Below are 24886 nucleotides of genomic sequence, written 5' to 3' on the forward strand. Positions count from 1 at the left end.
TATCTGCTCTGCCAAGAAACCATACGGACACGCTGTGGTCTCCAGTTATCTACCGCTGCACATTACATATAGACCTTTTAATCAAATAGCTGCACCAGAAAACAACCCAAAATGAAAGCGAATTAGCTGGCAGGTGTCATACCTCACTAATATGGTGAAATTGTGCTTAATGTCTGACGGGTCTCAGTGGTACCCAAACGAATGTTTTCGTAGAGCAAGCCTAATTTTATGGTAGCTTTGGGAAACTTCTTCGCGGTAGCTCAGCTACAAATTAAATACTTTGTTACCGTTCATTCGTCATGTTGTTTTTAATTGACTGGTCCTCGTTTGCTGTAGGCCTATTCAAACACCAGAGGGCGACAGACGCGCACGTATGAGGTATATCCTGGACAGAATCTCAAATCTACATTTGCTAGAAATGTCAAATCACAATTGTGTTTTAAAGAAAATGGGCTACAGAAATATTATTCAATATGAATTAGATTATAGTGAAATTTAATGGCCACTTTTAACTGGAGGCGAATTAACCAGTACAATCTACCCAAAATCATGGTCACATGCCTGATTCTGTAATAACATTCTCAGAAAAAAATATTTAAAAGTGCCAGGAAACGTACAACGCTTGTCACTGGGGTGCTACTCTATAGGTACATAAAATTGTATCCCTAGCCACCAATACAACATTAATTTTTGTATTTTTTGCGTGTAAAAACTACTTATTAGTACCCAAATAGAAAATTATTATATTTCCAAGGTACATCTGGGGAATTTGTTCCCCACATTCGTGTTGCACTTGTACTGTCATCTAGATGTTGCAGCACTTTATCATATCTCTTACAATCATGCCTCACATCTAGTTTGACTTGCCGTAACTTCAGTCAATGCTTACTGGGTGAACTAGACCAGACGGCTATGGATAACCGATAGTCTACTTAATGAGAATTGTATCTAATCCGACCTGTGTTCTGTAATTGTTCCAATGACCTTCGGTATCCACTTATGTATCGTAAATGTTCCCTAAAGAGAAAAAACATTCCTCCACTTTACCTTAATTTCTGAGAGTGTAGCCTACTGGGAACGCAGTAAGACGTTCAGTGTTAATCAACTCTAGCAGATTAGACAACATATGATCCTTATTGGACTCATATGACTCTGTTACACTATGATGTAAGAATGTTATAAATATTCACGATAAAATATCCAGTGTTAATTCAAGTGCATAATTTGCATCCTAAATATTACACGGAAGGACGCACATTCTGGCGAAATCCTGCGACGGTTAAATTTCAAACAGTTGTTGGTAACAAATTAAATATTACTGGGTCTATTTCGAAACTGCTTTTATACGCTGGGTCTATACGCTGCTTTTATATCTTTTTAAAATCAATGGTTTTCAATCAATCAAGTGCATGTGTATAATGATAAAAGGTTGTGGAGGACTAATCCTCTTAAAAAGGATGGCTCCTTGAGACAAAGCCTAAACTTGCGCATCCGACAGATCGTGTGCAAGCAAGGTGAAGTCCGTAGTGAGCTACAGCGAGTCATAATTTGGCAATACCTCTAATTCTGTACTAAGACCTCGTCAGATGTCGTCGAGTCTCGGGGGATTCCCCTTACTGCCAGACCTCAGAATGAACACGCACGCCTTGGTGACATTGCGTCCTTGTTCGCGTTGTCTGCCGGCATAGACTGCCCCTTGTCCGTACCTGTTCGCCTGCACTTATAAATAGTGCGCTTCGTGATCGGAAAGCCACTCTTAGCGGGAGACATTTAGCGCAATCCGTGCGCTATCTATTTGCCAACAACACAATGAGCACAAACGTCCAGTGACTATATGTTACGCTGTCTGATGTTAGTTTTGGGGGCAATTTGATGTAAGATTTGGTAAGTTTGAAAGGGGAAAACGCAACTTAGAAACTTAGGAGGGGGAGAAAAAACTTATAAAGCTGCGGATATTCGCTGGGGGCGCTGGTTGACCGCTGCGCAACAGGCGATATAGCATTCCCCGTGTCAGTCAGATCCGTAATATTAACACAATCTAAAGAGCAAAGGGGAGTTTCCAAAGTCATCAAACCCCTCCAACTTTCTCATTCTCGGCCAGAGACCACTGAAAATGGATCTTATGAGGGCTGCGGCTCCCTTCTTATGGTTCTCCGTATGCTTTGGGAATTTTCTTGAAGCAGTCGTGCTTGGATCTTCGCAGTACCCTTCCGGCGCGGGCGATAACGGGCTAACTTCACATCTGGACGAACGGAATCGGAGAGAATCGAACGCGATCTCCAGAAACGACCCTCGGAGGAATGGTACCGTTATCCCCCATGAGTATATGATATCTCTGTACAGGACCCTTTCCGAGATCGAGAGACGAGGCACGAACAGCACTCTCTCTCGCTCCACGAGACATGCCAACACAGTGACCAGCTTCGTGGACCAAGGAAGAGGTGAGTGAAACTGAATGAGCGCGAGTGGGTGAGAAACGGGAACGCGGTCCGTGTTTAATGTGAACGGATTTCTCTGAAGAATATTTATAGCGGACAAAGTCGGCTGTTTCCATACCAGCAATACTACATTTTTGGTTAAACGCGTTATGCATGCCAGTGCGTTTTCACTGGACAAGCATTTACGTGCATTTGACTATTTGTGATAATGAAGATGATTAACTTACCGCACTCTTTATTGACAAGTTGCGCGTTCGTCACTTGCTTCCATTCTTTTTTTTTTACAGCTTTATGAATGGTCCTAAATGAAACCCTTGCTTTTACTGTCATGCAGCTTTTTTTCTCGTTTGACCCAACATGCGAGACATAGTGTTCTTATTACCGTACACGAACGCAACCTGCTGTCCGGGACTTCACATAACGGTGTTATGTGCTTGCATACTCCCGGACTAACTTCGTTTTCTGCCCCCTCTCCATCGTTCTGACTTTTTAAATCTTTTAAACCAAATGCAATTCAAACAATGTAGACGCAGCTAAAGTTTTTATTTTTTATAGACAGCTATTCAACGAATTTAGCCCACTTTACGCGGTTGTCCCGTTAAATGGTTTAGTCTAGCAAACAAACATCGTAAGCAACTATAACTTGTATGTCGCAATTAAAGCTCCGTTTGTTTCAATATGCTAATTTTTATTTTATTTTAATTTTAAAAAGAAATCGTTTTCACAATTGCGCCGGTCCACCAGGAGTGCACTCGTTGGCATTTTTACAAGCCATTTAATCGCAGCTGTATGTGCATGCTTAAGAAAGCTGTAATGCGGCGCGTTAATGTTTTTGTCTGCCTCGACAGCCAAAGAATAGCTTACCGCAATCAGCGCAATCTTTAATTGCACATGCATGCTCGATCCCAGCCGTTGGCTATTATTTTGAACCTTTAATACCAATTTGACTAACGTCACTTTTATAGGGATTAAGAACAAAGTGTCAGTATGACAGCAACGTTGATTTACTGAGATATCCACTTGCCGGATGATATATAGGTTACCTCTTGTCAAAAAGTAACGGGTCTAAAATTGGGATTTGGCGCGCGCAACTTCGACGCTACACCGGGAGTGTTATTTGGGTGGTAAAAAAAGAAAGAAAAAAGTCTGGATTCTTTTGATATTCAGACATGGGTGTTTTCAAAATACTTTAAATACTTCCAACGAAATATGAAGTCAAATGTCTCAGATTTCCAACATCTGCGATAAATAAACTTCACTGGCACCTTAAGCTAAACACTCCGAACGGGCCCACATTCTCCCAAACCCAGGTGTTGCTGATAAAGATAGAGAAACATACGTGTAATTTAAAACTGGTGTTCAAATAAAGATTGTCACGTAGAATATTTATTTTGACAAATATACTCTGTCAGTTGTCCGCAATGCGCAAAAAGAAGAATAATACGTATTAACTGCAGCATGTACAAAAGACGAAATGCTTAGCCTATGCCACGTGCAATTATTTGTTCAGTGCAGTTATTTATCCGATTAATCACTTGGACCAGGGCAAATGGGAAACGTTGGTGTATTAAAACTGTATATCTAATTTATAATAAACCTGTTGTGCAAATTTGCGTGGTACGCCTTCTGATTTATCAGTAGGCTAGTCTAAATATCACGAATCGATCTAATCGAATATTGCACAGATTGCCGAAGTATTGACTGGAAATATTTAATCACGAAATTTTGATTCGATAACTAAGAAAATACAAAAAGGCACACCGATTTTTTTAAATATTATACGAATTCAGTAAAATAAAGTACTTATTTAGTTTCTCTTAAATCGTTCATTTTATTTTTGCATGCTATTAAAGAGGAAGTTGTAAATATCATGCATTTTTAGATAGATTAATGGAATAGAGAAAATACCTAAATTAAATGTATCATTACCGTGATTCATATTATGACTGCTATTAGTAGTAGTAGTAATGATCAAATTAGTAGGAGCAGTATTCTACTGCACAAAATATTTGTAAAATATCTTTATCAAATAAAAAGTAAAGTCCATTTTTGTGGCAGTTTTGGCATATACCAACCACTCTCTGTATTTACTGGAATCGGTCGCTTTGCCTTGCTTCCCCTCAAAGTAAACATTATTTGATGTATAATCGGAAGTTTCACATGGCTGCAGTCAGTGTACACGCACACACACACACACACACATATATATATATGAAGATTTGCGTAAATGACATTTGAACCTCAAATCCCACCCCCACCCCCCGGTTCTGATTTATAAGTTGCACGAAACGTGATACTGCTTAGAAAGACACACGGATGATTGGTGCCCCCGCCAGAATGGATGTTGCTTGTTCTTATAGCCTACTTGTGTTCCCTAATTAACATCCCGCGGCCCTCGTGGACCTTGATACGAAGGCTCCCGTTTTCCTGTATTTGACTTAGTTACAAAAAAAGAAGAGGAAAAAACTGATTTTGAATGTAATTATATATATATATATATATATATATATATGTATGTATATATTATGTACAACGAAAATGCAGAGTAATTTCATTTCAGCAATAAATAAATAAATAAAACAGTAGTTTCATTTTAAGTGTGCATTTTCAGTCCAACACACAGCTCATTATATTGACCACTGAATTTAAAACAAAGGACTAAAATTCATCACGTGAAAACATTGGAGGGGGGCTGTGACTCTTCTTACAGGCTTTGTGTGTGTGTGTGAGTGTGTGTATGCGTGTGTGTGTGCACGTGTGTGAATGTGAGTGTGTGTGTGTGTGTGTGTGTGTGTGTGCGCGTGCGTGTGAATGTGAGTGCGTGTGTGTGTGTGTGTGAATGCGAGTGTGTGTGCGCGCGTGTGTGAATGTGAGTGTGTGTGTGTGCGCCCGTGTGTGAATGTGAGTGTGTGTGTGTGTGCGTGTGTGTGTGTGCGCGCGTGTGAATGTGAGTGCGTGTGCGTGTGTGTGTGTGTGTGAATGCGAGTGTGCGTGCGCGCGTGTGTGAATGTGAGTGTGCGTGTGTGTGTGCGCCCGTGTGTGAATGCGAGTGTGTGTGTGCCTGTGCGTGTGTGTGTGTGCGCGCGTGTGAATGTGAGTGCGTGTGCGTGTGTGTGTGTGTGTGAATGCGAGTGTGTGTGCGCGCGTGTGTGAATGTGAGTGTGTGTGTGTGTGCGCCCGTGTGTGAATGCGAGTGTGTGTGTGCCTGTGTGTGTGTGTGTGTGTGCGCGCGCGTGTGAATGTGAGTGTGTGTGCGCGTGTGTGCGTGTGGCTGTGTGTGTGTTTCTCTCCAGCTTATTGTCTCAGCTATCTGAGTGTTTTGTCTGCTGGACGGATATTAGCTCTGTGGAAGATGCTGCAGCCCCTGTGAACTCCGCTGACCTCTCATTGTCCCGGCATTCCACTGAAAAGCAGGCCGCTCTGATGTTCCATCACTGAGCAGGGGAGAGGGAGAGCGACGCACAAGTCTCTTTCGCTCTCTCTCTCTCTCTTTCTCTCAGTCTTTTTTTTCTTTCCCTCTCTGACCTTACTCTCTCTTTCTCTCGGTCTGTTTCTTTCCCTCTCTCCTCCTGCTCTCTCTTTCTCTCTGTCATTATTGCTTTTCCTCTCCTTGCTGTCTCTTGTTTCCCTCTTTATTCTCTCTCTTCCTCTCTTCCTTTTTATCTGTCCCTCTTTCCCCCTTATTCTCTTTCTCTCTCTCTCTCTCTCTCTCTCTCTGTCTGTCTGTCTCTCTCTCTCACTCTCTCGTCACTTTTACTAGCATGAGGACAGGTGTCTGTAGTCAGGCAGTCACCTCTCACTGAAAATTCCTTGCCCGTGCACAGTTGGGCATCATTTTGAGGCCCCCTTGTAACGTCATGGCAACACAATGCCGCCGCTCGCTAGCTTGGGTTCCCAAGCCTCGCTTGTGTGTCAGAGAGAGAGAGAGAGGGAAAGAGAGAGAGAGAGGGAGAGAGAGATAGAGAGAGGGAGAGAGGGAGAGAGAGAGGGAGAAAGAAAGAGAGAGGGGGAGGGAGGGAGAGAGAAAGAGAGAGAGAGAGGGAGGGAGAGAGAGGGAGAGACGTTTGAACCATGAAAATGCAGTTTCTTTCTCAGATTGCACAGGAACCCAGAGTCTCTCAATTTGGCAAATGTGAAAGTGCCATAGCAGTCATTGAGCCAGGGTTCAAGTGGTTTCTGTATATATATGGGTTCTGTGTTTGGTGATGTGGTGGTAATGGTGGTGGAGAGTAGTAGCGGAGAGTGGTGGTGGAGAGTAGTGGTGGAGAGTTGCGATGGTGGTGGTGGTGGAGAGTAGTAGTGAAGACTAGTAGGGGTGGAGAGTAGTAGTAGAGAGTAGTAGTGGAGAGTGGTGATGGTGGTGGCGGTGGTGGTGGAGAGTAGTAGTGGAGAGTGGTGATGGTGATGGTGATGGTGGTGGAGAGTGGTGGTAGTGGTGGTGGTGGTGGAGAGTAGTAGTGGTGGAGAGTGGTGGTAGTGGTGATGGTGGTGGAGAGTAGTAATGGTGGAGAGTGGTGGTAATGGTGATGGTGGTGGAGAGTAATAGTGGTGGAGAGTGGTGGTGATGGTGGTGGTGGTGGAGGGTAGTAGTGGTGGGGGTGGTGGAGAGTAGTAGTGGTGGAGAGTGGTGGTAGTGGTGGTGGCGGTGGAGAGTAGTAGTGTTGGAGAGTGGTGGTGGTGGTGGTGGTGGAGAGTAGTAGTGGTGGAGAGTGGTGGTAATGGTGATGGTGGTGGAGAGTAGTAGTGGTGGAGAGTGGTGGTAGTGGTGGTGGTGGTGGGAGTAATAGTGGTGGAGAGTGGTGGTAATGGTGATGGTGGTGGAGAGTAGTAGTGGTGGAGAGTGGTGGTAGTGGTGGTGGTGGTAGGAGTAATAGTGGTGGAGAGTGGTGGTAGTGGTGGTGGTGGTGGGAGTAATAGTGGTGGAGAGTGGTGGTAGTGGTGGTGGTGGTGGTGGTGGGAGTAATAGTGGTGGAGAGTGGTGGTGGTGGTGGGAGTAATAGTGGTGGAGAGTGGTGGTAGTGCTGTTGGTGGTGGAGAGCATGTGGGTGGGTTGCTGACAAGTGAGTCTCACATGGCCATTAAGAACAGAAAATAACACGACGCTGTAAAATCATCAAGTGTAACTCGATGAAATGATCTGTTGAATGCATCAGATTGTAAATTCCTGTCCCTTGGTGAACTGTTCCTTTCCCCAAAATCCCCTTCCCCCATACACAGCACCACCACTACTTCTCCTCAGTTTACGACCCATTCATAAGAAGTATGGAAAGCAGGGGAGAGAGAGAGAGAGAGAGAGTGAGAGAGAGACTACTACAGTTTCTACTTTCTCACAAAGCTCTGTTCCCACCCAATCAGAACAATCAATCAACATGGCCCAGCATGGCCCCCACCACCTGCCTGAGTTTTTGGCTCGCACCAGTCGCAGCTCGCTCACATTTGGGGAGGCCATTTGCCCTCGCCCCTTTGCGTGGTTTACACAACCTCTGGGATGGGCACTGACTGCATTCCACGTTCTCAAGATGCAGGACAGTCGGTCTTTCAGGCCAGTGCAGGTGGCCCCCAGTATTGCCATGCAACCGGAGAGTGGCTCTTTTGACAACAGCCTCCAAATGCCACGGAGAACACTGACCTGGGCGTAGAACTGGAAGCCTGGTCAAGTTCCTTTTGGTTTTTTGCTCAAGCAAAACCTTCCTCTGCTCATCCCTGGTTGGCTCCTTCCTCTGCTCATCACCGATTGGCTCCTTCTCCGCTCATCACCGGTTGGCTCTGACCTCTGCTGATCACTGGTTGGCTCCGACCTCTGCTGATCACTGGTTGGCTCCGTCCTCTGCTCATTGCTGATTGGCTCCTTCTCTGACGTACCTAAGGGGAAATAAAGAACTGTCCCTTCTCAAAGGCATGGAAATTCCATGGGGGTGTAGATCAGGAGGTTTGGTCTAGTTCCTTTGTGTTTTTTAATCGGTGGAATAAAAGGAAACTCAACGCAAAACTGCTATGCATTAAAAAAGCAGTGAGTGCATGCTCATCCTGATTAGCCCGTCTCATTAAAAGATCCATGTAAGGGGGAAATAACAAGGGCATTTTAATACTTGGGGCGAAGGGGAGGGGTGGTGTTCAGACCCAGGTGTATGGACATATATTTGAATTCCCTCTTGTGTGCCGAACCCTGACTTTCCTGTCCCGTTCACAGACAACCCCTCGGCGGAAGCAGGGCAGAGGTACGTTTTCGACTTCTCCAGCCTGTCCAGGACGGACGAGCTGGTGGGGGCGGAGCTTCGGGTGCTGCGGAAGAGGCCGCCGAACTTGCCGCAGACGCTGTCCCGCGGCGGGAACCTCTACCGCGTCCTCCTCTACGGCTGCTCCGAGGGCCCCTCGGGGCGCCGTCCCGTCCTGGACGCCCGGACCGTGGACGTCCTGGACGCCGAGCCGGCCAAGTGGGAGGTGTTCGACGTGTGGGCCAGCGTCCGGAGCCAGCGCCGGGCCCAGCGCGGGTCCGGCGGCGCCAGCACCCTGTGCTTCGAAATGGCGGCCGTCTCCGAGTCCACCCGGGAGGCCGCCCCCCCGTCCGCGCTGGGCCTGGGGCGCAGGTCGCGCCCCCCCCAGGAGCGGGCCCTGCTGGTGGCCTTCTCCAGAACCCGGCGGAAGGAGAACCTCTTCAGGGAGATCCGGGACAAGCTGAAGTCCATGGCGGGGGGGCCGGGGTTCCTGGACCCCCCGGCCCCCGGTCGGGACGGGGGGCGCCTCACGAGGAGGCGGCGGCGCAGGAGGACCGCCCTGTCCCGCCGTCCCGCCGGAGCTGGGGGGGGGAGGGGGCGGAGGAGGCGGCGGCGAAGGAGGAGGGGGTGGCGGGGGCAGGGGAGGAGGGGGCGGGGGCGGGGGGGGCGGGAAGAGGCGGACCCGGTGCAGCCGCAAGCCGCTCCACGTCAACTTCAAGGAGCTGGGCTGGGACGACTGGATCATCGCGCCCCTGGACTACGAGGCGCACCACTGCGAGGGGGCGTGCGACTTCCCCCTGCGCTCGCACCTGGAGCCCACCAACCACGCCATCATCCAGACCCTCATGAACTCCATGGACCCGGACTCCACCCCGCCCAGCTGCTGCGTGCCCTCCAAGCTCAGCCCCATCAGCATCCTCTACATCGACTCGGGCAACAACGTGGTCTACAAGCAGTACGAGGACATGGTGGTGGAGTCCTGTGGGTGCAGGTAGCACACCCCACCCCCGTTCCCTTCACCCCCTTCACCCCCAACACCCCCCTACCCCCCTACCCCCCTACCCCCCCCCCCCCACCCTCCATGGACATGGACCCTCGGGGCACTTGAACTGACATGGCACGCACCCCCCCCACACCCCCCCACCCCCTTTAAGACTCATCAGCCTGACTGTGGGTTGGGTGCTGTGTGTAGGTGTGTGTAGGTGTGTGTGTGGGAGGGAGGTGGTTGAGGTGGCTGGGAGGGAGGGGAGGGGGGGGGGGATTGGGGGGATGGTGGGGGCTTCTTATGAGTGGATGTGACTGAATCCACAGGGACAAGAAGTTTGCTGGGTTTTAGTTTAACTGCCAGGAATACCCTCACTACATTAGATAATAACAGGGGCTTAAAACACTCATCTTGTGTAGGTTACCGTTCAAAAAGCAAAATCAAATTTGTTTGAGGTGAGAAGAGGCAAACAAAAACAAAAACCAAAAAAAAAAAAAAAACCAAAACAAAATAATCCTAAACTTACCGAGATTGGGTGTCCTCAGATTAGAGGTTTGTATACAGTACGTAGAGAACAGGAGGTCCATGTGAATGAACAGTAACTTGCACACAAGATTTGACTGCAAACAAATTCGCTTCCATGGAAACGCATCACTTAGAGACTTACCAATCAGAGTGGGCAGCTCGGGCATGCTTGTGGCGGGGTGAGCATCTGAATGAGCAAACGCAGACTCCAGTCCCACAAAAAAATATAAGAAATATAAACAAAAGCTGCTTAACTTCTAACCAGGAGCCGGTGTGGTCGGCCTGTACCATATCAAACCTGACATCTTCCTTTTATTGGTCTGCTCCATTATTTACTACTAAATATTTCTGCGGTTGTCCGGATCTTCCGTATACACAAAAGGTCTCCAGGTCTTTGGTAAAGTGGTTGGAAGTGGTTGGACTGACCAATGCACAAAGGCCAATTAAAGGACTGTAGATTCAAAGTATAAATTTTTTTTTTGTCTATTTAAAAGCGTAGTATGTCAACTAAAATGTACAACTGTCATCTGTGTAGAGATTGTTTACGTTGTTTGAGTTTGGAACATAATCTCATTTTCCCTGCTTGGCTTAATTTATTAGAACGTTGTTACGCTTCCCAAAAGTCCAGCCAATGTGGCCCCTACCAGTACAGCTCCACAGTATAGTCTTACAAACCCTTTGTGATGCCCCGGCCCAGACAAAAGCAACGTTGCTTTGACGTTGCATCAGTGTTGCCAAGCCGATGCAGTGTATTTGGCATCATTGCACACGTGTTGGTGAAATGGTAAACTATTGTTTACGTGGTTTTTTAACCCGTGTTACTGACAAACAGACAGAGACTGATAGACTTTGTCATTGCTGTGAATTGCAAATGACTTTGTGTCACTAAAAAAAAAAAAAAAAAAAAAAAAAAAAAAAAATGCACTTAATGGAAACACTTTATTTTGAAATAAAAACCAGCTGGAATTTCCGCCATTATTATGACAGCTTGCCCCGAATATGTCCGTGAATACTTTGCCGGCTATGCGAGGCATGCCACAGTTCACTTAACCCTTCGAAGAGCTGTTGTTTTTTTCTTTTTCAACATTCCAAGTCGGTGTTCTAGAACTCCACTGCTTTCAGTTAGGGGTAGTGATTGTTACATCAGCGTTAGAATGTTCAGCTGAGAACATCCTCATCGCATGTTTGTGACCTCACACCGCAGTGTCATCACCCTCACTGCAAAAGCGCTGCGTTTCCTTGCTTGTACTGCGAGTCACTTTAAAACTCCAGCTCCGTAAGAGTTTTAGCAATACACTGTGGAAAACTAAAACAGGACTATTAAGAGCTTTATGAAGTAATCCACTCATGTTTCTTGACACAGCTAAACCGCTTGCCTTTTTTCTCCACCGGTTTCCTTTTCATACGGATAGTAAGCACCTGCTTCTGGTTTATTTATGTTAATTGTAAGCACGGTCTGGAAGCTCTTTGTACAAAATACCTCAGCATGGATTTAGATGGGAAACATAAAGGCAGTGGCAAAATACTGTCTCTAATGTACTAATATTTTGTAGCATAAGTTAGGATCTAATTATTAGTAAAATGTTTAATATATTTCTTGATGTAGCTACATCAATACTCTCCTAAATACCATACTGAACAACCAGACAGCTCGATTAGCTTGTGTTGGTTTAGCTACATTATCCCCGAGCACAGACTGCAGTTGTTATATAAATTAGTGTGAGACAGCTTTTGTACTTTGATACCTGTGAGCAAATATATGTATATATAAATATATTGTAAATATATTGTAATCCGATACTAGAGTGCCTGCTATTCCTCTTTAAAATGCTGTTTTAAACTTTTTTCCTTTTCTTTTTTTCTATGCTTTTTAATAATTACCTGTTTTTAGGTTTTTATTTTCTGATTTAAAAAAAACAAAAAACTTTTTTCACTATTTTCAACTAGTCTGTAACAAGAACAAACTATGACTGTAGAGTGGGATTACAGACTGACTTCCTAAAAACTGAAGGAGACCAAGAAAAAAATTAATTTAAAAAAAAAACTGGAGGTTCTTTTTTTCCTCCAGTAACAACATGAAATTTGGTGGCACTTTGCAAATGAAGCTTTCATTTTACAGATGTGGCCCTCTTAAGAGGCTTGTGACCTCCAGACATGTCCATACATGCCCCGTTTTGAGTCCTAGAACCCCCCCCCCCCCGTCCCCCACTTTACCAGTGACAGTGCAATACATTTTACTCCCAAAGATTTCCTCAAGCAGGGGGTTGGCAATATTAAATGATTCTGGCCTCTCTGGGGATCTTTTTACAGTGTGTTTTATAGCTCACCTACAGCACATGCACACTTCAAATGGTAAATTTCAGGAAAAAGTCTATTACTTTGGTGTAAAGTTTCAGCAGAAAGCGTCTGAAATGGCTGGGCATAATTTGCATCCGGATGGCTGATAAATTGCTACAGTGATGGATGTTTGTTTAGCTCACCAACTCCGTAGCCAGACGACACTAAAGACAGCGAGCGATACGGAAGCAAACGGAACTTGGAACAACTCAGCCGAGCATGAGGGCAACTGTCAGAATTGGCTGAGCATCCAGATAACCCCCCCCCCCGCCCCCCCAAAAAAAAGCGGTCATCCTGTTTTTAAAAAAAATATTATAGGCCGTTGTTTTTGTGAGTGTCCCATTACCGGTTGGTTTTTGTGCACCATAATGGCAAACACATTTCAGCGAAGAATTTCAGTGATGTATCGCTGAACGAGATTAGTGCGGACATGCAGCATCTATGCTCAGACTATCCCTGTCTTTTCCCATTTTGTGTGTGTGCATGAGTACGCGTGTGCGTGTGTGTGCGTGTGTGTGTGCGTGGGGCGCATGTTTTTCCAGTGACAAAGAACCTTACGCTGTAGCCTAGCCAGCAGGATTGTGGGTAGCGCCGAGGTCTCTGAACTGCTGACGGGACAAAAGCAGGGCTGTTTCCTCTGAGATTTACCGACTCGCTGGCCTGCCACACCAGCGGCATGCTGTAGTACCCAGCTCCCTATGGGCTACCTAACAGGTCCTCACAAGGCTCAGACACAAGGTCCTCACAAGGTCAGACACAAGGTCCTCACAAGGTCAGACACAAGGTCCTCACAAGGCACAGATGGTGGGCAGCACACTTCCTGTGACAACAGAGTGGAAAATACAAAGCCACACGTTTTTTTAATGACCTGAAGGGAGGTGTGTCTGTGGGCAGGTAACAGGGGAGTTCTCGACCCTGAGGATGCTCCTGAGAATTAAATTTTTTTTTTAAAAGAGTCCTGGGTTGAACTTATAATTCTTTTCAATATACAGCCCTGTAATTGTCAGTAATAAACGACAACACACGCGCTGGCTGAAACCATATCTCAGCTACGGCACCATAGAAGGCGAAAAGGCCATTAATCGGAGTGTTGCTTGTGTGCAAAGACAGGCTGTGCGACGTTGGTTTACCCTGCATGGGTTCTGCAGCACTGGAGACTGGCACCCTGAAATTCAGTCATGGATTTAATCTCTCTCTCGCTCTCTCTCTCTACTTCCCCTTCTCCCTCCCTCCCTTTCCCCCTGCTTTTTATATCCTGCTGCATGTTGTCACTTGTGTTTGTTCCAGTGCATTTACTTGGCTGATTAACTCCCTCTATAAAGTCCATATGCACTCATAATGAGCTCAGCAAGACACTTCCCCTTGTTGACATGAATTGAGAGGGGGAAAAAAAAGAAAAAAAAAAACGGGCAAATTCCCTGCGACAAGTGGTGATGTGTCATCGAGAGAAATTGCTACCATTCGTTGGCTAGATTTGATTGGCCCCATCCCACGTCCCCGGGCTCTGCGCGATTGGATCGCTGCCCGCCATCCCGACAGGGAATGGCTAAAAAGCCGGTGATGTCACCGCGTCAGGTGACCCTTTTCTTTCGCTCGCGGGTTTTCTAATATTAACAGGTGTTAACAAACAGGACTCAGACCCCCGTTCGGCAAGGCGAGGGGTTTGAATGGCCGACTTTGATTCTTGTGTTTAAAGAACTACTTCCGTGTCGTGGTACCTCTCCCGGTCTGACTGCTCGCCTAGGGTGGTCCTCCTACCGCCATTTCCGAAAAAAAAAAAAAAACCCACAAAAAAAAAAAAAAAAAAAACGGAATAAAGGCTGTGACGCTAATCTGTAGTAGTGTTCCTCGTCAAAAACCGCCACCCCCCACAAGCGGTAGAAACGTTTCAGAACCTGGAGACTGATAGAGGAAAGGAAACGTGGCCACGGAGGTCTTGCTTTGTTTACTCCACTACTGTTAGCATTCGTCATTCCGCGGTCTTGCTAACCTTGCATAACCGATTTACATTGGTGCTGTAGTCGAGACCACCAGCAAAGGGGGGGAAAAAAGAAAGAAAAAAAAAAACTTTAACAGTTCATCAGTCATAACAAGATAGGAGTTCATATGGAGATGTATACAGTACTTCCTGGTTGCATGCAGATAAACGTTTTGATACTGAGCTTTGTATTTTGCAACATGCATACATTTCTTGACATCTGTTCCTTAATGTTGACCAAAAAAAAACATTACGTGATGTGTTGACAGATTCCGTTTCTTTCAAAAGCATTTATTGTAAGTACGTCTATACATATACTTTTTTTGCTTATGTGGAATGTAAATTCAAATTCTGTATTGTACATAAAAAAGTTGCCTCAGAGCGTATAAGTGATAAAAGTACGGTGAAAAAGCAAGCAGGTTGTCAAATCGCATCCGTTTTGGATATCAAAACATAAATACATAAAAAATACCAAGAGACCTCCACAGACAAGTTATGTCTTGGATTTGAAATACAATACAACATACTTTGTGTCATTAATCAGTCCCAACCGCGTACTAGAACTGTAATAACATAATAGAAGGTATACGAAAATAAAATGTCTTCGGTATAAAAATGATTTTTGGATCCACAGAGGAATAATATTTGGTCCGTGTGTAATCTGATGAGGTGATGACGTCGCTCATAATGATGTAATTATTGCAGACAAACGAAGAAGCATGTATGACTACTGGATTATAGAGCTGATTGGCTTTGGGACTCAGTAACTGCCATTTGCACATTGTGCCTAAGCCAAAATGGCTTCTCTATAAGTACATTTCTATGTGTGTGTGTGCGTGTTTTGTGTGTGTTTTTTCTCTGGTATGTGTGTGTGTGTGTGTCCATGGACACTCGAGCACAATGACGCCAATAATGTTTTGAATATCCTGTGTCACAAAAATGGCATATTGGACCCCCCCCCCCCCCCCATATATATGTGTATACTCATGTAGTGTTTCTGTTGTTTCCCCTCTTGGTCTATCTATTTATGGCAATTTCATCTCAGTGAAATGGCAAAGGGAAAATGTGAGAAAATTAAAAGAAAGAAAGAAAAAAAAAGAACTAACATCAGTTGAGACATCAAAAAAAAAGTATGTATGGCAGGACAAAACGATGAAAGGACGTGTGACATTGTTTTTGACAAGGGAAGAGTTGAGATTTAACCGTTAGACGGCCAATAGCTCTACTTGTGTTGATATAAAAATGCACTGTGTGTATGTAATCTATGGTTTATAGAGGACTGTACATAATTGAATTGTAAATGAACTGTAAACAGCAATGTAATTTTTTTTTTCTTTTGGAAATATTATATAGTAGTATATATTTGAAAAAAGGTAAGCACACTTTGTACCCTTCTTTAATATTAACCTTTCTATGTTTTCATTTTTGTACAGATGATTTTTATTAAATATTTTATTGATAATAAAAGCATACTTGCCTGTGAGTGTTTTCATAGACGTGTGTCCCAAAGCGAACCCCCCTTTTGAATGCCTGTCTCACCCACAGGGCCTGGAACTGTTGTGGGGTGGGGGAGGTGGGGGCTGAAGGAGTGGGGGGTGGGGGATGGAGGAGTGGGGGGGGGGGGGGGGGGGGGTTGGTTTATCCTCTTGGCTTTTCATCAGCAGGATATGCAGGAAGTTTGCAGGTGACTGGGAACTCTCTGAGGAAGAGGAACACGGCGGGGCCAGAGAGGAGCAGCGTGTTCGGAATTATGAGATTCCACTAAGAGCAGGCCGTCTGCAGACGACGGGGAGACATCACATGTTCGGGTAATGGTTTTAGGAGGGGGTGGGGGTTGGGGGGGGGGTTTAAATCTCTAAGGTGGCTTTAAAAATGTTGACTTATAGCCCAGCAGCTTGTAGGGGCCGAGCAGGGTGTATTTGTCTCAGGGAATGATGAGGGGAGGGGGAGGGGGGGGGTGTTAGGGGGCTGGGGTTGTGGGGGGGGGGGGGGGGGGGGGCAGGGGTAGGGGGGGTGGGGGGGGGCAGGGGCGGACCCTTGGAAGAGTTGACCTGAAGCAGCTCAGCTCAACAATGCATCGTTTATTTTCTCGAGCAGACGACCCTCTTATCTGAAGTCGGCTCACCTCCGCGTGCATCCAATCTGATTTTCTGTTTCCCATTTGGACAGCTGTGCTTTTTATTGGTGCAATTCAGGTTAGGATACCTGACTACAACAAGGAGATTTTAACATTTTTGAATACAAACCCCCCCCCCCCCCCCCCCCCCCGCCCCCTTTCCACTCATCCCCCAACCTAAATTTTTCATTCCATGACCTTTCCTTGCTCTACTCCTTTAGGGTCAGGGCAATAGCGATACATCTACATGGTCACACCGTCCAGGCTGGGTCAACACTTAAAACATTTTTTAAGGGCAACAGCTTGCCGAGAGTAAAAAAAATAAATAAATGAATAGAATTCTCACAGATGACGATTGCTGTAAATCATTTACTTCATCTGAAGAAGTTAAAATGCCTGTCTCCTTTCTTTGCAAATTCCTTCTCAACATAAATGATGGCCCACGCCTTGGACGGAATTCCGGTCTCGTTGGAAAGCAACAATGCCACTTCTTCCGAAGGCTGTTCGGCAGGGAAATGTGTCGTCCCATTATCTGCTTGGAATCTGGAAAGGATTCTACATCTGGAAAGCGGTAAAACTTTAAAGTATTTTATGGATGCTGTAAGTCATAAATGACTCAGTCAACAACAAAAGAACATTCTAATACCAAAAAAAAAAGAAAAAGAAAAACTTGAGCAAAGGCTGCTTAAAGCGGTCATTCATACACGTGTGTTTGCATACAGTTTTGTGCAGAGCAAGACAAGGACTTTCTGCATTCCTCATTTAAAAAAAAACCACAGAACAAAACAAAACAAACAAAAAAAAAACTTCATGAACAAGCTAACTTCATGCAGAGAGGGTCCGGGCTAGCCAGGACTCAAACCTGCAACCTCCTTCCTGTGAGGCAAGTGCTAACAACTGCGCCTCAGTTTTTGTTTGCTTTTTTATGGTGAAAAGGACCAAACAACCTGCTTTTATTCGGTCAAGTTCACTGCTGCAGCCCAGGGCCTGATTCACTAAGATCTTTTTGCATGTGCAAAACCTTTCAGCACACACAAAACCAATAACATGATCCGTGATTGGTGCTAGACGAATACCATGACCGAGCACTGGTCATGTTGTTGTTTTAGTAGTGAATTTAGGCGCTCAGTGCAATGGGTTTAACTCTCTGAAACACACTGAGATTCCGCAGCTCGTGCTGGATTCATGACTCTCACCCATCCCAGCATGCATCATAACCCACACCGGTGTTCACAAACTAACCTTCAAAAACGATTGCACCTTTTCCAGAGGGTTGTTGTTTTGGCTTTCTTTTCACCCGAGCCACTTCCTCTGCAGTAAAATCTCAGGGATGGAAGGGGGTGTCGCTCGAGCCCAGGAAATGACCTCAGGACGCATGTGAAACGGTTCAAAAGCAGCTTGTTTCTTTGCTGCCCGGCACCTGATATAAATGAAAGGGGACAACAGCAATAAATAATAATAACAGTTTTTAAAATGGCCGCCAATTCCAACGTGAAGAACAGGTGGATGCGTTGTTCCTTCATTGTGAGGTGATTCCACTGCAGATTGTGAGAAAAACAACAACAACAAAAAAAGGAAAATAAAGAGAGTGAGAGAGAGAAAAAGAAGAGGAAGCCAGAAACATGTCAGAATTTCCAGGAACCATAATCGCTAAAACGTTTTATCCAACAATCCGCTAAACTAGTTTTTGACCACACACAGTTCAATGCGGCTGTTAGCTGTCTGAGTGTAACACAGTATGCAACACGTTGCTATATTGGCATAGGCTACCTTACATCCAGAACTTCATCAGCTGTTGTAGACACACTTGCTGGTGTGGTAATGCTGTTAGCCACACCTACATAAAGCAGACAGATGCACTTTGTTTCATTGTAAATTTCTATGTGTGTGTGCGTACATGTATGTGTGTGTGTGTGTGTGTGTATGTATGTGTGTGTGGGCCATTGTGAATCTGTGTCCTACAAATTCCACCTTCCCTAACCCGCGCCTGAAAAACACCAGACTCCAGCGGAGTTTACAAGCTGGTTGGGGACAAGCCCGCGGTACCTGCAGGTAGATCAGCTGCTGCCGACATAAGAGAGCCTCGCTGCCCAGCGTTACCCCCGTGTGTTCATCATACAGCAGCCATGTTCCCTTCTCCACCAACCAGGGCCAGGATGCTGGATCTGCCGGGCTCTTTCAACACCCTCTTTTATGGTGTGAGGTCACAAATATGTGATTAGAATGTTCTCAACTGAACATTCTAATGCTGATGTCACTATCATGCCTGGTAACTGAAAGTAGTGGAGTTCTAGAACACTGGACTTGGAATTTTGAAGTTTTACGGGAAGATTAGAAAGGATAAATAACTGGAAAAAAAGTTTATTCTTAAAGAATAGGAGTTGAGCTCATAATGAGGTGTGCTCAACAGCACTACTTTAAGTACCAACACCGTGCAGACCTCCCCCCCCCAAAATGAGCTAGTTTTCTTATTTGCAATAACAGACGTTTATTCCGCCGTTATTCTATCTTTCTCCGGCGCGCGGGCACGGACGAAGCGGATGTTTCCGCACTACCGCGCGTCACTCAGACGAAGGGCGGCGGCGTGCGTACGTTCGCGCCGTGAGCTTTCCCCCGCTCCCAAAAGGACACCCGGGGTAAATCAGTCACCGCGCCAGACCGTACCCTCAGACGCGCTCTGTTAATGGCGAACAGAGGGTCCGCTGCCCCCTCGTAAAACCCGCACCGCGTGCGTTCTGGCTGTCGGCTACGGTGTTACACAACTGGGGTGTGCGTGGGGGGGGATGGGGGGTGGGGGGTGGGGGTGGGGTGAAGGGGGGCTGAGAAGGGGGGGGGGGGGGGGTGGGGGGATGGGTAATAGAAAGCCAGCACCCAGCCTGTCACAAGATTTGTTCATTTTATCGTAGCGTTTGCAAACACCTGCGCCGAGTTACTGGCGATGTCAAAAAAAAAAACGTCAGCGTCCTGAAATGCACGTTGCCCCGAATTAGAGAGGAGAGGAGGATGAATGGAGATGAACCGCATGTGCAGGACGAGGACTGCGTGCGAGAGGGAGGGAGGGAGGGAGGGAGGGAGAGAGTTCTCTCTTCGGAGAGACGGAAGGAGAGAGTGAGAACGAAAAAGAGAGAGAGAAAGAAAGAGAAAGCGGAAATGAAGGGGCGCACGTCACGGGGACGGCGCGGACGGGCGAGCGCGAGCCCCCCCCGGATATTCGGCGAGTTTTCGGGGCTCCCCGTGTCCAATCCCGTTCCCCGCCGGCGGTTCCGTTCGCCCCGACTCTCTGACGGCGGACGACGTGGCGCTCGACGGTCGGACGGAGAGGACGAGCCGCGCCGCGGGCCAACGGCGAGCTCAGCCCCGCCCTCCCCCCCCCCACTACCCCCCCCACCCCCCCCCACCCCACCCCACCGCCCCCGTCCCCCCTCGTCCGCTTTAATGTGCACTACTGAGGGAGCGCGTCGAAAACGAAGAGAAAAGCCGCCCTCCATGTTGACGTTTCGTTTCGCGACTGTTGTGCGATTGAGACGTCGTGCTATTTTACGTCGTTTTAAACGTTTGGGAGTTTCTTTCTTTTTTTTCTTTTTTTTTAAAAGAAAAAAGAAAAAGGGGAAGCCATTACACTGTCAAAACAAAACATAATAAAAGAAGAAGTAAAAAAATGAATGGGCTTTGTAAACTTCTGATCCGTTGCAGATGATATTGCAGCAGCAAAGTGCCAAAATGTTTCTGGAAACGGCCGCAGCCACCACAGAACACTTTACTGAGACGTGAAGCGGTGCAGTCGGTTCGCTTTGCCACGACACGATCCACCAGGCTGGGATTTGCTCCATTTCCTACCATGAAACAAAAATAAAATAAATTTAAAAAAAATGACAAAATCACCCCTGTGCCTCATGGTCTAAATCAAGGCTGGGGAAAGTGAAGAGGCTTTGTCATTCTGTTTGATGGGAGCCAAGCAGGGGATTAAAGCAAACCTCGCATTCCACAGAAGGGATCTCCTTCCTGAATTTTGTGGATGGAAAATAAAATAAAATAAAATAAAAGGGATCAGCTGGTGCCGGTTACACCCACAAAGCACGATGGGAACCTTTTCCCTTCATTCTCCTCTGCTCCTCTCCACTTTCCTCTCTCACTTCTCCTGCTCCTGTCCTTGTGTTCCTTGCAGTAGAGGGGCGGGGCTCTCCAGGTGAATTACAATTCTGAAATTTGTCCTGAGGTCGAAGGTCCCCGTCCAGGGTTATCAGGAGACTCCCTTCAGCCTCCATGTTTTTGAAAAAAAGCCGTTATTTCGCTTTGAAAAAAAATAAAAATAAAAATAATAATAATAATTTGCTAATCTTACTGCAATAAGCCTGGATACAAAGGACTGTTTGAATACAGCGAAAATGCCAAAAGAAATCGTTTCATATTACATTTTTAAATATGAAGACCTAAAGCTGAGACAGTAATCTTCACATAGTCATAGCCTTAAATATTATCATTATCCTCCAGCAGTAAACAGTAGGCGTCTGTTAACCTTCCTCACCTTCGCGGGGCCCGGGGGCGCTCTCTCTGTGCGAGTTCTGCAGCCGAAACCACGGCCTGGCTTCAACGTCCCCCGGCTTCCCTCCGTCACAAGTTTCAATTTTTCTTTTTTATTTAATTTTTTTAAATTTTTTTTAAGAACAGACCGCTTCTCCAAAACATCTTGCATTTCATCCAAATTTTTTATTTATTTTCTTGCCTTGACAATTTACCCCGAGACCGGTCATACCACACTAAAATAGGCATTATTAGATTTCAAGTGTTTCCTGAAAAAGTACAGAAAAAAGAAGAAAAGAGGGAGGTTCCAATCCCTTGGAATCTGCAACTGACCATTAAAAGTCAATTTAATGAGAAAGACGTTTTTTTCCTTCATTTTATTTCATTTTTAGACTGGTTAGGTAGATAGGTGCGTGTCCAGATTTCCTCTGTGTAAGCTGCCATCTTGTATAAATAATGTCTCCGGGCTGTGAATTCACAGGCATGCATGGGACACGAGACTTGGGCAGGAGGGGGGGGGAGCGGGGGGGGGGGGGTCCTGTTTCCCATCCATGCTGTCGCACGTCTTGGCTTCATCTCTTTCACTGGGACCCAAACCCACTGCCCCTTATTTGTGTGTTTTGGCTGCGCGTTTGTTTCTATAACTATCAAACTGTACTTTTATGGAAGAAATTGAGGACTCAATCCCCCCCTCCCACCCCCGCTGCCCCTTCCCCAGTCCACCCCACCCCCGCCCCCACCACTCTCGAAAAGTAGACCAAGATTTTCTGAATTGTATCGCGTCCGATAAGAGGAAATGATCGTGACTTTAAAAGGCTCAAGTGAAAATGTGAAAGGGCTAATTGCTATGTACACAGAAAGCGCAATTTCACTGTTCTTGAAAAATGCATAGACACAGACAAATACGCACACAGACAAACACACACGCACACACACACACGCACGCACGCAACAGCAGTAATAATGATGCACATAGCAACCATTTATTTAAATCTGTAATATTTTTATTGTTATATTTATAAAACCTCGGCCATGTTCTCTCAGGCAAAGCATAGATTTGCAGTAATTATAAAACCTATAATTCTAGAGAAAAGTACTTTTTGTGTCATTTTTATCACACACACTCACAAAATCTCATGATGTGGATGTGACTGTATTCAGAATTCTCAAATCAGGTCTCACACACACACACACTGTGACTTGTCAAGATGCATGTGTAAAACAAGAGGAACAAAAAATTGGAATGATTCGATAATCTTGGATCACTTTTCTGATGCTACACAAAAAAACAAAAAAAATTACACTTCATGTCTCAAAAATATTACATTACAGAGATGTAACCTCAGTCATAATATATTACTCTCCTTTACAACTGTCAATCATTGATAATGGGAGCTATAATCAAATTATTATTATTATTATTATTATTATTATTATTATATTACTGCCTCCTCATTGCCAGACATTAGCAGAGAGACCCCGCCTCACAGGATGACACCGTAGAATGTTTTAGAGGCACACGTGCGGCCTGGCTCAAACGCTGGAGGCTGTGGTCCCGTCCCGCTCGCTCAGTGAGGCCCTTTCCACACTCGAACCCGGCCTAATATCCGCTCGCCCCGCCCGCGAAGGGCCTCGAACCCCCGGCCCTCTCCTCCGGCTCTCGGGGAGTCCATTCCGTGAGCGCCTGTCAGTTCTTATCAGCGCACAGACAGCGAACGACTCTATCGTCTTCGCCGGGCCAATCAGCAGTCTGGACTCCGCAAGCGTGTCATGAGATTTCAAGATGCTCCAACAAAAAAAAGCTTTCTACGAGGGTAGGGTTAGCATCTGTTGCGCCGCCAGTGGCCGGCGTCCAACCCCCTGGAAGATCGCTGAGGGTCAAAGGTCAGAAGTCAGCTGTGGGGAACGTATAAAATCAGGTTGCAGCCAGTCCGCGCACATTCTCGCTGCCAGCGCTGTCAAAAGAGATTTTCCCATAAAACCGAAGTTTGACTATCTCAATTCTGAGAACAATCGGAGGTCAGAGCACAGCGTTCCCGGAGGAGGGAATGATCCTCTGCAAAAGTCTGCTATCGATTTCTAGAGCAGCCTTCCTTTAGTCACGAGGATCGGATTTAAGCGGAAGGTTTGTGTGGATTCGCGTCAGGTGTTAACCGTACACAGCGAACTCCCCAGTGTTACATAAACTCCAACAGTGCTTATATTAGGGCAATAGGGACAAAACGTGCCCTATTAAAGATTAAAGGACTCCTTCAAAGGTGATTTTACAGTGAACATAACATGTTTTATCTGTGTAATGCTTAAAGTTAAATTGTGGAAGATTATTCTGATAATTTAATTTGTCATTTTTTTAAGAACTACACCATCATAATCATGTTGTGAAAATAAAAACCAAGAGAGTTTGTGTTAATATATGGGAATGTTTCCGATATTCTGGTCCCCAGGGAGAATATTTATATTTATGGGGGGGGGGGGCACTCAACAGCTGTTCCTGTAAAATGGTAAAACATACATGCGCATAAAAACCGTGAAATAAAAGCAGACTGCCTGTACTTTTGTCTCATATTCGCTTTTTGATCCTTTTGAATCCAAATGCCTTCAGTACATAACAGAAATCACTCATTTTGGTCCATCGGCCACCACTGGGTCAGAACCTAGAATGAGGAACGCCAACTGTCACGTTCACATCTAACCCCCCCCCCCTCCCATCAGTGGCATCAGAAAACCTGTACACCTGCGCACAGCTCAGGTAATTCCGTGTAGCACGTATGAACACAGGTACACCTGTGCACAGCTCAGGTAATTCCGTGTAGCACATATGAACACATGTACACCTGTGCTCAGCTCAGGTAATTCCGTGTAGCACATATGAACACATGTACACCTGTGCACAGCTCAGGTAATTCCGTGTAGCACATGTACATGCTAAATACATGTAAATACATGCTAATTGCACAAAAGCACCTAGAAAACGCACCAGGGAGCAACTGACAAAACATGTCAACGGTGTGACACATGGAATATAAGAAAAGAAGAACCAGCATGCTGCTATCAACATGGCTGACTTATCAAAATGAATAAATAAACTGAGAACAGAGCAGTGCACTGGTATTCCTTTCTTGCTGCAATTTTCGTCTCTTACTTGAGAAAAGAGAAGCAAAAAAAACATTTCTACGAGTGTTAATGTGCCTCTGTGCAGCTTCAGTGATACACTGGTGCTGTATAAATAGATGTCAAAACTGCACGTGGCATCCTGTAAGTTGGTCCGGATGAGACTGTCTGCTAAATGCTCATACGTGGTATAAACGGTGCGTTCAAAAGAAAACACAGCGTAAAGGACACAGAGGGGGAAAACAAAACAAAGAGATTGAGATCATTTTGAAGAGGAAAAAATAATTCCTGTAATAGTCCATCGTATGCTGTTGCCTTTATCTCTCCGGGCAGCGGTGGGGTGAGAGGGGCGGGACGATGGGCGGGGCGATGGGCGGAGCTCTACGAGTTCTCCACGTCGTGGCGGACCCACTCGGTAACCATGGCGGCCACCTCTCCGCCCGCGTCCAGGACGAAAGCGTGGCGGTAGCCCTTGCCGCACAGCCGGATGTTCCCCCGGGGGAAGTCCGCCCGGATGTCCTGGTAGTACTGCACCGGGCACCACGAATCCGTCGCCCCGTAGTAAAATATCAGCTGGGGGGGGGGTGGGGGGGGGGGGGGGGCAGGGGGGGGAGAAGAGTATGTCAGTCAGCAACAACCTTAAGTAACATAAAGCATTAA

The 24886-nt window shown here is 46.0% G+C and overlaps 2 protein-coding genes across 2 annotated transcripts in view; one reads left to right on the forward strand and one right to left on the reverse strand.

The window, feature by feature from the left end:
- The first annotated feature begins 1770 nt into the window (after positions 1–1770).
- gdf7 (growth differentiation factor 7) lies at positions 1771–9671 on the forward strand. Its single transcript, XM_035410585.1, is given in 3 exon segments — positions 1771–2441; positions 8629–9224; positions 9226–9671. Coding segments are annotated over 3 exon segments (1347 nt in total). The 5' UTR covers positions 1771–2113; the 3' UTR covers positions 9649–9671.
- A 14868-nt stretch (positions 9672–24539) lies between these two features.
- ldah (lipid droplet associated hydrolase) overlaps positions 24540–24886 on the reverse strand; it is a 39610-nt gene continuing 39263 nt past the window's right edge. Inside the window, exon 4 of the mRNA XM_035410611.1 lies at positions 24540–24799. Coding sequence (XP_035266502.1) covers positions 24608–24799 — 192 coding nt within the window. The 3' untranslated portion in view covers positions 24540–24607. The remainder of the gene's footprint in view (positions 24800–24886) is intronic.

The sequence above is a fragment of the Anguilla anguilla genome, chromosome 1 (genome assembly GCF_013347855.1).
Source record: "Anguilla anguilla isolate fAngAng1 chromosome 1, fAngAng1.pri, whole genome shotgun sequence".
NCBI lineage: Eukaryota > Metazoa > Chordata > Actinopteri > Anguilliformes > Anguillidae > Anguilla > Anguilla anguilla.